Source organism: Monodelphis domestica, chromosome 3, assembly GCF_027887165.1.
Source record: "Monodelphis domestica isolate mMonDom1 chromosome 3, mMonDom1.pri, whole genome shotgun sequence".
Classification (NCBI taxonomy): Eukaryota; Metazoa; Chordata; class Mammalia; order Didelphimorphia; family Didelphidae; genus Monodelphis; species Monodelphis domestica.
Genome location: NC_077229.1, coordinates 403021065 through 403037831, shown reverse-complemented (window position 1 = coordinate 403037831; position 16767 = coordinate 403021065). Strand labels below are relative to the sequence as shown.

At 38.9% G+C, this 16767-nt stretch overlaps 1 protein-coding gene across 14 annotated transcripts in view; it reads right to left on the bottom strand.

Moving 5' to 3' along the window:
* Positions 1-16767, bottom strand: part of FHOD3 (formin homology 2 domain containing 3) — a 719587-nt gene that overhangs the window by 12313 nt on the left and 690507 nt on the right. For 7 of the 14 annotated variants that reach the window (XM_007486741.3, XM_007486739.3, XM_056820791.1 and 4 more), the window contains 3 exons: positions 16244-16267; positions 12475-12646; positions 10161-10325 (listed from right to left, as the gene is read on the bottom strand). In XM_007486741.3, the coding sequence (XP_007486803.2) occupies positions 10161-10325; positions 12475-12646; positions 16244-16267 (361 nt within the window). The remainder of the gene's footprint in view (positions 1-10160; positions 10326-12474; positions 12647-16243; positions 16268-16767) is intronic. The other 7 variants (XM_007486745.3, XM_007486740.3, XM_056820792.1 and 4 more) reach the window with 1 other exon arrangement.

Sequence of the window (16767 nt, the reverse complement as noted above, 5' to 3'; positions counted from 1 at the left end):
GAGATCTGATAATGAAATTGGCTGAAAGAATTAGATACACTTCTAGACTGATGTTAGGGAAAAGGATCCCATAAGAAGGATTCCAGCATCTACCTTCAGAATCAAGCTTTGGGAGCACTTTGGGAAAGGAAATCTCTTTCGTCTCCCACCAGCACAAAACCATGTGGGGAGTGGGGTTAGAGTAAGTCCAGAGGGAGTCCCTTTACCTCCTCCCCTCCCCACTGGGGACCATGGCATTAGGTAGTCCAAATCAGTAACAAACAGCACATATGAGAGAGGACAAATTAGGCACACTGAGGAAAGGCACCCTCAGGGACTGTCACTTCTTCAGGATAAGGAAAGGCAGCTTTAGAATTCTTTACTCTATCCCTTGGAGCCTAGGAGAAAGCTGTATCCTAAAGGAGAAGTTTATGGGGATCCCACAAAAGGATAAAAAGAAACCAGGAATTGAGTTACCCCTTTACCACATGCACTCTCTAAAACTTCAGTCCACTTTCCACTAGCCCCTCTATGTACTCAAGTGAGAGAATATCATAGATTTTTAAAAAGAATGTTTTGTAAACCACTTCATTTGCTAATTAACTCTGGATTGCTAATTGACATCAATTGAACAATTAGTAGAAAGCACACTAGCTAGGGTTCAGTGAGTTACTATATTAGAAAACCACCCCCTAGACCTTCAGGATTATCCCTGTAACCCCTTTGGGGTGGGTGGAGGGAGGGGAGAGTAGTCATCTTTCCTTTTGACAGACTATAGTAAATGGTAGTAACACAACCTGGAATTTACATATACTGTATTTAGAGGGATTTGACTTCAAATTGGTGAATTGATAGATTGAGTATTATGGTTTATTAATTGATAAATGATGCATGTCTTATGTTAACATCCCTCAGTAACAATGTGTTTTTTCAGGCCTTTTCAGTTGGATACAATTTCCCAAAAATATCAGGACCAGAAAATCTATTTACATTCATGTTCTTAAGAGCACTGGAAGAATTTTCCTTCAGATCCTTGGGTCCTTCTCTCTTTCCTTTTAACTTTAGATATTTTAACAAATGCTAACCTCTTAGTTTAAACATGCTTGTGATTTATGACATGTTTATCACTCAAAAAAAGGAATAAGTTATTTCCAACTATAGTGTTTATGACTGACAGTGGCTTTCTGTATTGTCCCTCTTGGGGTTATCTGATATTATTAATTTTCTGAAATAGTATGATATCCTTATTAGTGTTTGGCATTTAATATAAAGGGAAGAAACTCCTTTGGCATAATTACAAACATTGTCAATGAGGGTCTGTGGGGAGCTATTTGAGGATGGACAATGCTTACCTGACCCCTCAGACTATCCCATTCCATGCAATCCATTCCTAAGAATTGCTCTGAAATCAAGCATTTTCCATCTGTGTTTTAGATTCCTTGCAGCTATAACACAATCTCTTCTTCCTTCTTTGCCGTTAAACTCTAGATTGTATGTCTAACTTGACTAAACATAATATTTGGGCTTTTAAAGGTCTTGTCTCGAGGCAAATTACTTTTAATTGAGTAATGGAATGCATTCTATGCAGTGGCAATAAAAGTAAAACTTTCTAATGACCTTTTATGTTCTTTAAGCAATCCTTAAAGCATTTACTGAAGAAATAGACTTTAATAGGTTAGAATAGGATAAAAACACCCTCTTGTTCTTGACGAGAAAGGCCTGCTGAGATCTCATAACTAAAACACAAAATGCTGCCTTAAGAAGGTCTAGAGGGCATAACATGTTGTACTTGGAGGCATCTTAAATTTAATGAAATTTAGCTATCTTGGTAGAAGGTAGCATACAGATGTCCATGAATGGTAATCTTAGTTCATTTAATGGAAAATGCCTGGTCAAATAAGTAGAGAAGTAAACTTCACAGATCTAGGGGCATTTTGGAATGCTCAGTCCACTCTGGGCATATACTGAGAAAAATGTTTGGCACTTGGGTTCACATGGTGTTTAAGTAAACATCACTGTGACAGCCATGTTCTGTTTATTTAAATAAGTGGGAAAATTTTCTGACTCTACAGTGGTCTCTTTTAGTAATACAATTTCCCAATTCTTACCAAAAATAGTGGCATATTGGTCAAATGATTCACTTGGCCAGGTTTAAATGGCAATCAGGATAAAAACCAAATGGATGGTCTTACAGATGAATTTAATGAATATGGGGGCTGCGGGGAGAGGGAACAAGTATTTAACAAGTACCTATGATGTTCCAGGCGTCATTTAGTAATTTGCAAAAATTGTCTCATTTGATCATCACAACAACCCTGGGAGGTAGGTGCTATTATCATTATCCCCATTTTCCATTTGAGGAAACTGAGGCGAACAGAAGTTAAGTAACCTGTTTAGGGCCACACATTTAGTAAGTCTCTGAGATTGATTTGATCTCAGATCTTCCTGACTCCAAACTCCACTACTCAATCCTTTGTACCACCTAGATGCCTCAGTAAGCTATAGACCCATTCTCTTTGATGTCTCTACTGTTAGTACCAAGGATCATCACCTAGTACTATTCTGGTGATGCTATAAAATGGGGAAGAAGGTATGGATCAAACAAAAACATCAAAACTATATCCAGGTGGGTTATATACAAATGTGCTTCTACGAGCCCTACATATACAATTGCATTTGCTTCTGGGTTTTAAATATAGTGGTTGTTCAGTTATTTCAGTCATGTCCAAATTTCTTTACCCTATTTGGGGTTTTCTTGGCAAAGATACTAAAGTAGTTTGCCATTTCCTTTTTCAGCTCATTTTACAGATAAGAAAACTGAGGCAAATAGGATTAAGTGGTTTGCCCATGGTCTTAATTCAAACTTCCTGTTAAAGGAATGTGTTCAAAATAGGGTTGATCTATAGCAAAATTTCAAACTTCAAGAAATCTTGAAGAGCATGAACTCAATATTTGTGTTTTTTCTTTCCTTTGACTCCTTAGTGCCTAAAATAGTCACTCGCACATAGTAATAGATTGTTCTGAATACGTGAACTAACAGAATGCATATTTGATCCTGTCAGTTCTCTGATCAAAAACCTTTGATGACTCCTTATTTCCTATAATAAAAAAACAAAGTACCTCATGATCTGGCTCCAACTTATCTTTACAGCTTCATTTCATTCTAATCCCTTTTGTAAGCTTTCTGTTCCAGTCCAAGTGGATTCTTTGCTGGTTCTTGGCCTCATCCTGCTCTCCTGAGCCTTTGTGCACTGCTGTGGGTCATCTCAGGCCCAGCTTGCTGTCTCTTTTCCACATCCCTGTCTAAATGCCTTTTCTCTCATAAGTCTCACAATATATTTCCTTGTCCTTTTCCAATATTTCCTTTCTCATATCTCATAAAGAGCAGCTAATGCCTTTGGTCTAGACTTCCCTTGATCAGATTCCATCATTCCATGTTTATTGGAGAATTTATCCTCCTCCTCCTGTCTCCATTAGATTGTAAGCTCTGACAAAGTAACCACTGGGATGTTTCTCATCTTTAAATCTCCAATCTCTAGCATAGCTCCTCACATATAGAAGGCGCTTAACAAATGAGAACTGAGGCTCAAGACTGTCTAAGAGGCAGATTCTGAATTCCAACCTCATCTCTCTCATTTTAGGCAGGTTGATTCCAAGTTCCTTTTATGTATTTATTCTACTTCCCTCTTTAAGCCTTTTCCAAAGCAGTGGCCATATTGCTTGCTGAAAGTACTTTTTTCCTTCACCCAGTCTACCATGCTCCTTTGATTTTGAAGTATTTAGTGAAGTCCTGAAATCCCACCCCCTCCCCAGGGCCATCCCAGATAAAGCAAGGAAAATGAAGTCTTTTCCCTGGGCCTTGGTTTCCTTGTCTATGAAATGAGGGGATGAACTAGAGAATGGTGATGATAACGATGTTTCCCATGGAGACCAGTGATCCTCTGGACAGTAATCTTCCCTTCCCCCCATGGACCCCACTGGAATTAATCCACAGTTTTGGAACTGTGCCCTGAGATGGAATTGTCCTGATTGGCTCATAAGTTGAAATTCTTCTAACCCATTTTATTTGGCATGTTTCACATCTCACCTAGTCATTCATCAAGAAACTAGGGTCCAAACCAGCATCTTGTCACTGGTCCTGCAGTTGTATTATTCTACTTCTCTGCTTCCCAACACTTATTGCTCTGGGAATTGTAATTAGATCAATATTACCATTGGTTATGGGCAGCTAGGTGGTCCAATAGATAAAGTACCAGGGCTTGCTTTCCCCAAGTTCAAACAAATCTGGCTTCAAACACTTACTAGCCATGTGACCCTGGGCAATTCATTCAACCCTGTTAGTTTCTGTTTCCTCATTTGTAAAATGAGCTGGAAAAGGAAATGGCAAAGCACTCCAAGAAAACCCTAAATGGACTCGTGAAGAGTTAGACAGAACTGAAAAATGACTGAACTACAATAATTATTGATATTGGAAAGGTCCTGACAAGTGTCCAATGGCCAGAAGTATACTGGTAAATGTTTGGCTCTTGTGGGGAGGAGAGGGGAGAAGCATGCGTCAAACGATTTTATATATAATCTAAACTAATAACATTTTCCCCTATTGCTTTCTTAAGTCTAGAAATCAGCTGATTCGCAATGTTCTCCAGTTCTTAGGTGTGTATGCTCCCCAGTGAAAATCCGATAATCAGGTCTACAAACTAGGAGGAGTGGTATATCCTTGTCTATGGTTCCACTCCCAATCCCTATGACTTTCTAGTTCAGCATTTTCTTTCCAGGGCAACATTTCCCTACATGGGAAGTGCTTCTCTTGCCCCTTGTCAAGTAAATGAAAATTAGAATATAGTCTCCTTGAGGGCAGCAACTGTTGAATTTTGTATTTGTATCCAGAATCTGGCACATAATAGGCATTCAGATGCCTTTTCATTCATTTTTGAATGTAGTAATACCTAATATTTATATCATTCAATCTACCAATAAGCATTTATTACAAACTTATCATGTGCTAGGCTTTGTTCCTTTGAAATACAAAGAAATTCAAAAGCATAGTCTATACTTCCAAAGAGCTCCACCTACTAATGGTGGAAACAAAATGCAAATAATGATATACATGCAAAATATATGTGGCCAAAATGGGTGGTAATCACTGGGAGAAGGTCCTGAGGAGAACCAGGAAGATATAGCAGTTTCCAATTTTCAAGGGGGAGCTACATGGCACATTGGATAGGGTACCTGGCCTGGAATCAGGAAGACTCATCTATGTTGAGTTCAAACCTGACCTCAGATACTTAGTAGCTGTGTGAACTTGGGCAAGTCACTTAGCCCTGTTTGCCTCAGTTTCCTTATCTATAAAATGAGCTGGAGAAGGAAATGGCAAATCTTTGCCCCAAAATGGGGTCATAAAAAGTTGGACATGACTGAAACTACAAATAACAGGTTTCTAAGTGCTTCATCCACATAATTTCCCTAAGAAACTGATGGCTTAATCCCTCTAAAATTCCTCCATGATTACACTTAATCCTTATTCTTGTACTTTTATGATTCATTCAATTTTGACCCAATATTTGACACATAAATATTACTACCCACTCATGTCCTGGCTACTTATTTTATCCCATTAATTATACAATCATGCTGGTGTTCTTGGGTCAATATTATGTGCCTTTAATTGTTCAATTGGATATATATATATATACATATATATATATATATATATTTGAGGAAGGGAATTGGATTACAGTATTATTGCTTCTTCAGACTCTATCATGGTTATATGCAAGTTATTCAGTGCTTGGAAAATTCCCTTGCTGCTGCTGCAAAAACCTAAGCCAAAAGTTTAGCTATTCCCCTCTTTGTCTAAAAAGCAACTAGCATACATGGTAATGCCTTTGGATTTACTGCTTTGTGTAACTTTGACCTACAGAGGCATACAATACATTGCTTAGGAGAAGTCAGGAGAAACTACTGAAGTTGAACTCGGGGGATCAGTATGATCAGAGATGTTCTTAATGAGATTTGTGGACAGGTTCCTGGAGAGCTTCAAAAACCACTTGAAAAGAAAGGAAGGTGCTAACTGAAATGTGCTGGGTAACTGGTTGGGCCAGGGGCAGAGGAAAATGAAAGAAAGATATTGTACAGTAAGAACCTTCTGTTTTCTCTAAAGGATTTTTCAGGCTCCATCATTCTCTTCCTTCAAGAAATTCTACTTGTCAGATGTCACTGTTGTGTCCTTCAATACCATATGAAAGGAAAAGGTCAGAGACAGACTGTCTCAAATCTAGTTTGCCTATGTGAAATAAATGTAAAAGAGGCCATACAATCTCTAGGCTTTTATAAAGGAGACACAGTAAAGGACAGTGATTTATAAAGTGACAGAAAGAATCATGGTACTATGGGAAAAGCACTCACTTTTGAAATAAGGGCTCAGGTTTAAATCCTGTCTTTTTCATTTACTGCTCATGAGGACTTAGGCAAATCACTTCATCTACCCCTGCCTCAGTTTCCTCATCTGTAAAATGAGAGTCAGACCTGAGAGCTTCTGAGATCCTCTTCCAACTCTAGACCCATGATCCTATGAATTGGAATATCAAAGATTCTGAAACAGGAATCCTGAAGATCACCTAACCCAACCCTCTCATCTAGAGAAGTAATTCAGCAAGGTGTAAAGGTCTGATGGGATTTGAACTCATTCCACTGCTTTCTAAAATCATACTGTTAAGTCAGAAGCCAATCAGATAGCATAAACTGGAATTTGGCCAGTAGCAAACTTAGTTGAGTTAGATCAGCCAGAAACTAACTAGACTGAATGAAAAAAAAAATTTAAACTGAAAAAAAAAAGGAGGATTTATTGTGGTGATTTGGATGCCCTTCCATGTCTCTAAACTGAGCAAGTTTTGGATTTTTCATCAGGACGTCTGGCACGGTGTAGGTAGAGCCATAAGCTTCAAACCCAGCAGACATTTAATTATCTTAGCAGCCCTCAAATTGTTTTCATATCATAAATTCCTGGGTTATTGGAAGGATACTATTCAGTTTCTTGGAAATGGTGTGAATGCTTCTTGCTAAAGCATTTAGTGATTCTCTCCTCCAGCCAAATGAGTTTATAGCCAGATTGTTTGTGTCATTCATTACCCACTTCATTATCCACTTCTCTCAATGCCACTGTTCAGCAGTTAAAAGCAATGAACTGAAGCCGGAGGCCTTGAACTGTGCAACGTTACATTCATTTTTCAGTTGTTTTCGATTCACCAAAACATCATGGTGAGTCTTTGAAAGGCTGGAATTTATCAATCACATATTACAAAGGAAATCAGGGTCAACCTAAACTTTTACTGAGTCCCAAGTTTTTCTCATCTTTCCACTACATTCAAATGAAAACCAGTTCTATGGAAATAAACAGTTTCGCTGAGAGAAATGTGCTTGGTCAGATGAAAGAATAGATGACTCCTTTGTGCAAGGATGGAAGAGGACAGATAAAGCAGAATTATCTTAGAGAAAGGTAAACCACAGGCATGTGAGAACTAGACCATGGGATCCTAGAGTTGGAAGAGGCCTCTTATGTTCTAATGGAAGCTCTCATGAGCACAAACCAAGAGAGAATTGGGGGAGTTAGATCATGACTTTCTTAAATGGATCATCTCTTTATTAATAGACCAGGGTAAGAAAATAAGACTTATAAATAATGGTTTACTGGTATGTTTTTACAATTTCCATTTGAAGAGATATTTAAAGTAGCAAAATTACTCGTAGCTCAATAGGAAGTCTATGGCAAATAGTGCTCATATGTCAGTCTAAGAAGGCTCTGCTTCAGGCCACGACAGGCCAATGAAGTGATTAGGGCTCTATTTTCCCCAAAGAACACTCGGTTCCCTGAAACAGACAGAGCAATTTCTGTAGGGCATGAGACATCAGAAGATCTCTTGGACAAGGACAATTTTGATAAAGAAAGGGTCATATGGATTAATTCTACGGGAGAAAATGAATAAAGCCCTCTCTCTCAAGACTATCTTAAATTCATCTTATATATATATTTATATACATATGTAAAAATATCTTTACATATGAACATATCCTCTCTTTTACAATGGAAGCTCCTGGAAGGCAAGGACTATCTTTCCTTTTGAATTTGTATCCCCAGGGCCTAGCACACAGTAGGCACTTAAGAAATCTTTGCAGATGGATTGAATGACTAGATCTAGTTAACTCAGTCTCATCTCTGTCTTGGTTTTAGGCAACCTATTCTTGTGGCTCTTCTCTGAACAAAGGCCAACATCTGTCTCTTCCCTTTTTCACATGTTAAGGTCATTCTTAAGGGTACCCTCTTTATTCTTTTCTCTGCACCAAGCAGTCACTCAATCTCTGACTTTTCCTTAGACTTGACTAAGATGTCACTCTGTACTAGAAATTGGTGATTCTTATATGAGGGGAAACAAGCCTGTTTTTATTGTTTGATTTCATTTTGGACATCAGTAAATAGAGAGGAATCCATGGGGACAAAGTCCCATACCAAAGGCTTTGAGTCACAGCAGGATTAGGGATTGAGCAAAATAGTTTTATTTAAGATAAGGAAGAATCCTAGGGAAAGGGAAGAAAGGGTAGAGACAATCATTATATCTAACATAGCTAAAATTTCTATAGCATTTTAAGGATTTAAAATGTATTGTTTCTTTAAAAAATTAATTAAATTTCCACTTAAGTTTTCCAAAATTCTATGATCCATACTATCTCCTTCCCTTCTTCCCTCCCCCCTTCCAGAACTGACAAGCAATTCAATTTGGGTTATACATGTATTATCATATAAAACACATTTCTATAGTATTCATAAAATATATTATTTCATCTGAATCCTACACAAACCCTATGAGGTAGTGCTATCATTCTGCCCATTTTACAAATGACGAAATTGAGACCTGGCAAGATGAACAGATTTCTCTAGTGTCACACATTTAGTAAGTATCTGGGGTAGGATTTAAACTCAGATCTTCCAGAACCCATTGCTACCTCCATTATGCCATCTGGGGAGAAATCAATTCTTTCCTAGGTGGAAAAGTATAAAGATCTCTGTTCCTTAGGAACAGATGATAGAATTTATATGATTTACTGTTGTTGTTCAGTTGTTTTTTTGTTGTGTCTGATTCTTTATGACTCCATTTGGGATTTTTTGGGCAAAGATATTGGAGTGGTTTACCATTTTCATCTCTGGCTCATTTTAGAGGTGAGGAAACTGAGGCAAACAGTTCTGTCACTCGCCCAGGGTCACAAAGCCAGTGGCTGGGGGTCAGACTTGAAATTAGATTCCAGGTCAGGCATTCCACTCCCTGTACCATCTAGTTGCCCCACTAATTAACATCTCCATAATTTATCTGTAGGAGAGAGCACACAGCAAAATCTCCAAGTGCACACTTAGATAAACACTAAACTCATCTGGGAAGTGAAGAGATTCTGAATCTAGAATTGAGAGAAATTAGGGCTTAAATAATGTGCCTCCAGGCCAAAGAATCTTTCACAGTCTGGGCCTAAACTATTCTTGGAACAAACTTCTGATCTCCAGTGATATGTATAGAATGGAGAGCTGGAAGGAGTTTGAAAGAACTTCTAGCCCTTTTACATATGGGTAAACTGAGGGCCAGGGAATTAAAGGGACTTGCGTCTTTAAGGTTCTAGTGTGTGTCCTAGGCAGAGAAAGGGTTGGAACTGACTTCACCTCCATCATTTGCTTTACAATGTCATCCTGTCCTGGCTATCTGAGGATCCCTACAGCCTTCCTTGGCTAAAAGTCTGAGCCAGAACAGGCTTAGGAAAATAGCTTCAGGCTGTAGCCCCTGGATTGCATCAACTTCTGGCATGGAGCTACTGGGGAGCCCCAACGGGGATTTGAGTTCTGTAACACTGACCAGATTTATAGGACTCCTGGAAGGGGTCAGGATTCTAAAAGAGGCTGAAACAATCCTCCAGACTCTCTGTTGCAGACTGATCCCTTCTAGCAGGGGCAGCCAGGGTAGATGCACTACAGATTTCCTTCTCTCCTGAGCAGGGAGCTTTTCACAGGGCAAACCATGGAGCTAATCCACGAACTGTTCCTGCAGCTAGCTGTCCCTCTCATGCCACTCTGTAAACAGGAACCTGGAAGATTGGCTTCTTGGGGAACATGTTCCATTCTCTTTTCACTTCCCTAATGTACTCACATGATTTTCTATTTGCGCGTGATCGTTTTCTTTCTCTTGGCACGACTCGTTGACTGGGCACTTGGGTGGCTGATTTGACGATTCTATCCATGATCTCATCAGCTGCATCGTCTGTAACATTAGGTGAGTCATCAATGCCAGCATGCCACGTGCTGCTGGTGGAGCCTGGGCAGAAAAAAATCCCCATAAGACACAGCATTGTGAAAAAAACAAACAAATAGGACAAAATGAACTCTCATCCTTTGTCTGGAAGCTGTATGAAAATCAGGTTGCATCCTCCTGAGAATTATCCCAGTGAAGGTCCAAATGAGAGGTTAAAACACCTAATCCTTTTTCTTTTTTTTTTTTAAATGCATCCATTTATTTTTTCAGTTACATGTATAAACAATTTTTGACATTTTTTTTGGTGAAATTCTGGGATTCAGATTTTTTTCCTCCCTCACCATCTTTCCCCAAGGTGGTAATTAGTCTATTCTATCTCAGTTATCCTAGTGCTTTCATGTGATACATGTTTCCATATTGCTTATGTTGTGATAGAAGACACCTATCACACAGAATGAAAACCTCAAGAAGGAAACAAAGTGGAAGATGGCACACATCGATCGGCCTCATCTTGGTTATGGAGAACATTTTCATCATGAGACCCCAATGGTTATCTTGGAGACCTGCTTTGCAGCTAATAAATCCACCTAATTCTTGATTATCTGCCTATGTATTCACCACTTCGATTGACATCAGAATGCCTGGAGTATCTCTCAGTTACTGTTGTGCTATTAAAGAGGAGTGCCCAGGACTGGCATTTCTTTGATATTCATCTTGAAAGGACAGTTAAGTGGCTCAGTGGATAGAGGGCTGGATCCGGAGTCATGAAGAACTTGAGTTCTAATTTAGATTCAAACTCTAGCCTTGTGACCCTGGGCAAATCACCTAATCCTTGCTTGCCTCAGTTTCCTCATCTGTAAAAAGAGGATAATCAGAGCACCTACTTCCCAGGGTTGTCATTAGTATCAAATGAGATAATTTTTTCAAAGTATTTAGCACAGTTTCTGGCACCTAGTATTACATAAATGTTAGCTATTATTTCAGTGCCAACCTTAAAACTTTATATGTTATAGATGCTAAATAAATATGCATCGTAGGTATGAGACATATCAAGTTGGAGTCATTATCCCCATTTCACAGACAAGGAAGCCAGAGCGCAGAGTGGGTAAATCACTTGCCTAAGGCTCCACAACTAGTTGAGATAAGCTTCTGGACCAGCAGTTCTATGCCCTTTTACTAGACTTCAGCTGCCTCTCTTGGGGTTGGTTTTCTAATAGTGAATGATAATGGTTAATTAATTCTTAGCCTTTCTGGCAAATTGTTGTTATTGTTCAGTCCATTCAGTTGTGTCTGTCTCTTCTGTTACCCCATTTGGGTTCTCTTGGCAGAGATGCTGAAGTGGTTTGCATTTCCTCCTTCAATGAGAAAGTGGAGGCAAAGAGGGTAAAGTGACTTGCCCAGCTAGTAAGTGTGTAAGACCAGGTTTGAACTAAAAAAATGAGTCTTCCTGATTGTGGGCCTGGCACTCTATGCACCAGGATGCCACCTAGCTACCCGTGGAAACGGCTCACAATAAACACACCAGAAAAACAGCATACTTTTCTGAGCAGACTGATTTTTAACCCTCATATGAGAAAAAGTCTTCCCTAGAAATGGTACCATCTTACCAACTACCTCTTTGGCCATTAGCTAATTATCCCTTCCTTATAGTTTGTCATCTTCCCTACATCCCCGTGCTCAGATTCACACAGAATCTACCACTGGCCTCTTTGGGGCAAACTTTCAGCTGTGGCGAGGAGCAGGGGGCAAGTTTAATGACTGGCCCTGTGTGTGAGGACATTTCCTGAAACCAATGGACCACTCGTCAGAATAATACTCTTATGGGGACAGCTGGGTACCTCATTGGATTAAGAGCCTGTCTAGAGACAGGAAGTTCTGGGTTCAAATCTGCCCACAGATACTTCCTAATTGTGTGACCCCAGGTAAGTGACTTAACACTGCCTAGCCCTTACCTCTCTTCTGCCTTGGAACCAATACAAAGTATTGATTCTAAGATAGAAAGTAAAGGTTTTTGAAAAAAAATAACATTCTTAAATACACAAAATAAAATATATAGGATTACAAAGAAAACCATTTAAATTGAAATATACTTAAAAAAATAAACCAAATTCACAAACTCCAAGTTAAAAATGTTAAATCTATGGTCCAAAACCTAATCCCACTGTAGGTGGCATTATGAAGAGGGGTCATACCAAAAGAAAGGGCAAATTACCTCGACTGGCTCGGCTTCGTGTCCGGACTCCCAGCACTGAGGTGCCCTCTTCACCAAGGGAGGAGGTTTTCAGCACAGCCTTCATATGTTCATGTTCAGCTGCATCTTCTGCATAGTCCAGTCCCTGTGGTTGGCTCTGGGAGGGAGTGGAATTGCTGGAGAACTTTCCAGTCTGCAAAAAGGCAATCAGAGTCAGGATATGTGTCACCTTTCTGGAACAACTGAATTCTGTTCAAGAGGGGAAAAGAAATCCACAGCTGAATTCAGTTAAAAAAAAAAGAAAACCAAATACTTTTGGGGGTGCATGCTGCCTCTGCAGATCCAATTATTACTCTATTTAAAAAGAAGAGCCATAATAATAATAGTATTTACATAGTGTTTTTTTTTAAACCTTTACCCTCTTTTTTAGAACCAATACTGTGTATTTGTTCCAAGGCAAAAGAATGGTAAGGGCTAGGCAATGGGGATTAAATGAATTGCCCAGGGTCACCCAGGTAGGAAGTATCTAAGGTCAGATTTGAATCTAGGACCTTCTATCTCCAGGGCTGGCCCTCTATTCATTAAGCCACCTGGCTTCCCCCTAAGTGTTAAAAAAATTTTTTAACAAAAAAAATTTTAAACCCTTACCTTCTGTCTTAGAATCAACACTGTGCATTGGTTCCAAGGTAGCAGAGTGGTAAGGGATAGACAATGGGAATCAAATGACATGCCCAGGGTCACACAGCTGAGAAGTAACTGAGACCAGATATGAACCTAGGGTCTCCATCTCTAGGCCATCTCAATCCATGGAACAACCTAGTTCAACCCCCACACTCATCACAGTGTTTTAATTAATGTGCTCTACAAAAAGTATTTGTGTTTCAACAAGTTCTGTTCTGAGAGAGAAGAGCTCTTAGATTTTCTATTTGCCAAGAAGAGGGACCTCATTGAGGGTTAGGGTGGTTTCACTAATATAGGAACTTCCTGGTGAATAAACTCCATTCCCCAATGCAGGTTGGCACTCTCTCTGCAACTTATAGTCTTAGAGAGACTTAGGGAGTTGTTGAGTAGACCAACAAATCAGCTTCCTTTGTGAGCTCCTTTAATCAGGTCCTGCTGGAGATAGTTAACTGCTGGCAGAGATTAAAAATCAATCAAATGTATTTATCCCAGAATCCTCTCAGAATAATAAAATATGTCTTATGAAGCAGTCAATTAAGTGCATTGCGCCTCATTATGGTGGATTTAGTGTCAGCAAATGTATAACAAGTACGCTATGGCATTTCTGAGAGCCTTTATGATAACAAGAGTTTATTAGAAGAGCTAAGAATTTTGGGGCTGAAAATCAGATCAACCCTCACTTAAAAAAAAATTCTTACACTCCATCTTAGAATTACTACTGGTTCTACGGCAAAAGAGCAGTAAAGGCGAAGTAGTAGGAGTTAAATGACTTGTCCAGGAAGTGTTGGAAGCCTAATTTGAACCCCAAATCTTCTGTTTCCAAGCCTGGCTGGACTTCTCATTTCATCGGTCAAGGGAGCTCTAGGATAAGGAAACTTGTTCTTATTAGGGCAGTTGAGCACTTTTAAGGCAACTTTGTAGTCTTAGAGAATTGCCCAGGGTCACACAGCTGGTGTATAAAAGCAGAGATTGAATTCAGGTCTTCCAGGCTTTGAAATCATCTCTCTATGCCATGTTAGTAGTGGGTAGAAGGGGTGGACAGTCCACAAGGACTTGGCATTCCTGAAAAGAGGGTTAATTTTCTCATCAGTAAGCATAAAACCCCTCCAATAACATCTAATCTTTCTGCAAGCAACAGGAGAGCATGCAGTTGATCTGACTGGTCACTATCTGAAATGAACATGAACAGGCTAACCATAGTTGCATAACTGTGTATTTTGATTATTTCTGTTTGTGTCTCATCTCCTACTAGAGGATGAGTTCTGGAGACAGGGACTGTGTCTCACCTGGACTTTGTATCTCCCCAAAGCTCAGCATACTATCTGCACCCTGAGTGTTGTTTAATGGGTGCTTATTTTTCTGAATAAATGAATAGATGGATGGTAATCCTATTGACTAAATTACTGAATGATATGATGACTGAAAAAAAATGAATTGTCTGGGAAACAATTGATTCTCTTATTCCCCAAATTTCTATTCTTTCCAGCCAATCACTTTTTTGCTTGTTAGAACAGACATAGATAGCTGGGTGTGGAGGCACATATGAATGTAAATCCCTGCTACTATGGAGGTGGAGGCTGTGTGCTAAGGCAGTCCAGTATTTGAATTAATCCAACATGACAAGCCTTTGAGTGGTGGAGGGAGACATTAAATTGCCTAAAGAAGGGAAACTGGCATAGGATGGGAACTCGGTAGGTCAAAAGTTTCTATCCTAAAAAATAGTGGGATTCATCCGTGAGTGGGTGCTATACTTCCAGCCTGGGAGAGTAGGGAGACAAATCTCAAAAGGAAAAAAAATGTTCATGAATGAATGAAAAGATCAGGGATTCTGTTTCCATGAATTGATTAAAGTTTCATCATTTCATAGTAAAGAAGCATCATTAACACCGGCTCAGATTCTGGGATAATTTGTAAGGAAGATATTAGGATGGGGCACCATTCTGCTCCTATACTATAGGAACTTGGGCAGTTGCTACATCTGAGTTTATGACTTACACCAAATATCTAGTGAACATGGGAAGACTAAAGCATTTATGAGCTTCCAAAAATCTAGGAATGAGGTGTGGTATTCCTCCCAACATAGTGTAATTCTGAGTTATGTGCCCCGGCTCCTAGTTTGGAAAAGGGAATTTAATCTGGGGGGAAGATAAATACATGTTATCTCATATATAAGTTCATGCTGAAATAGACAAAACTCACTACTTCTAATAGTGACAGACATTTAGTAGTTTTAATAATCATCTGTAAAAAATATCATGCAAACCAATGTTCTCTTGTTCCAGTAACCATAAATTCAAAATCAATCATAGTAGTATTTTAATGGAGGTAAGCTAGGACCTTATGTAGTAGCTCAATCATGCAAATAATTCCTAAAATTTGCCATTATCTAGATTTTTTTTGAAACATAGCAATTCTATAACTTGACTTTCTTTCCTTTTCACCTAGTGGTTTGACATTCTACAGATTTAGCACTAGTCATGTGCTAAATAGCACATAGCACTTTATAAATTGTTCTCCAAAGCTTTAGATCCATAGAAAAGGCTAGATGGCTTGTTGCTTACATTTTCCAATGATAATGTCTCTGTCCTGTCTTCCTCATCTCATTCTATTGCTATTTGTGTTACTAGGTTCAATTAATGAAAATATCAGGTAATTCTGATTCCAAAAAACAAAATAGGTTTTTTTTTTGTCAATCAAAAAGAACAAAAACAGGTTTACCTGTTCTCCCCCCCCCATATTTGTGTTAATATTTCATGTTTGAGAATGCCCAAGAGTCAAAATTCAAATATTAGACTTCTTATTTCATTAAAAGAACTGGACTATCCCTAAGGGGCATTTCCCCCTGGTTTCTACTCACTTCCAGTGGCAAGGAAAACATGACAAATCCCTGAAATTCCTGAAAAGTCTGCCTCATGACTGAATGAGAAGGAACAATGCAACCGCCTGCCTTCCCCTCACAAACAGATGACCAAACAGAAAATTGAGTGTAGTTTCAAGTCCTTAAGTTTCAAATGCTGAGCACTTCACACTGTTAATGTTATGAATAGATTTCACAGCACACACCAAAGAGGTCAAAAGGATCATTTCAAACCTTTAAAAGCAAACATACCTCAACTTCATCATCTTCATCGGTCTATCAGAAAAGGACAAATAATACATAGAAGATAGAAAGGATTCTTAGCAGGTACAAAAGCAAAGCATGTTCTTAGAGTACTTGATTTTACTTTCATTTCACAAATTAGCTCAGTAAACATAGAAATAGTAGCAATTTTAAATTCCCCAATGCCTACCTCATCAAGTGTAAGATAAATGTATGTCAAAAAGTGTGATGATGAGCATTTTAAAGACCTCAATTCTAGCCCCAGACATAATATCAACTACTTGGGTGCTCTTGAACAACCTCTCTGGTCCCCAGAATGCTCAACATCTCGGGTCCCCCTTCTGTGAATCAAAAGGATTGGGTTAGATGGTCTTTAAGCTACTTTTTCAATCTCAAATTTTGTGATTCTCCTTTTCCTACCTTTGGATATTCTCCATGCGAAGATCCTATCCTAACTATCCATCTTTCATTCATTGATTCAATCTAACGAACATTACTGGACACCTAATATATGACTGATTGTGCTATTTGGT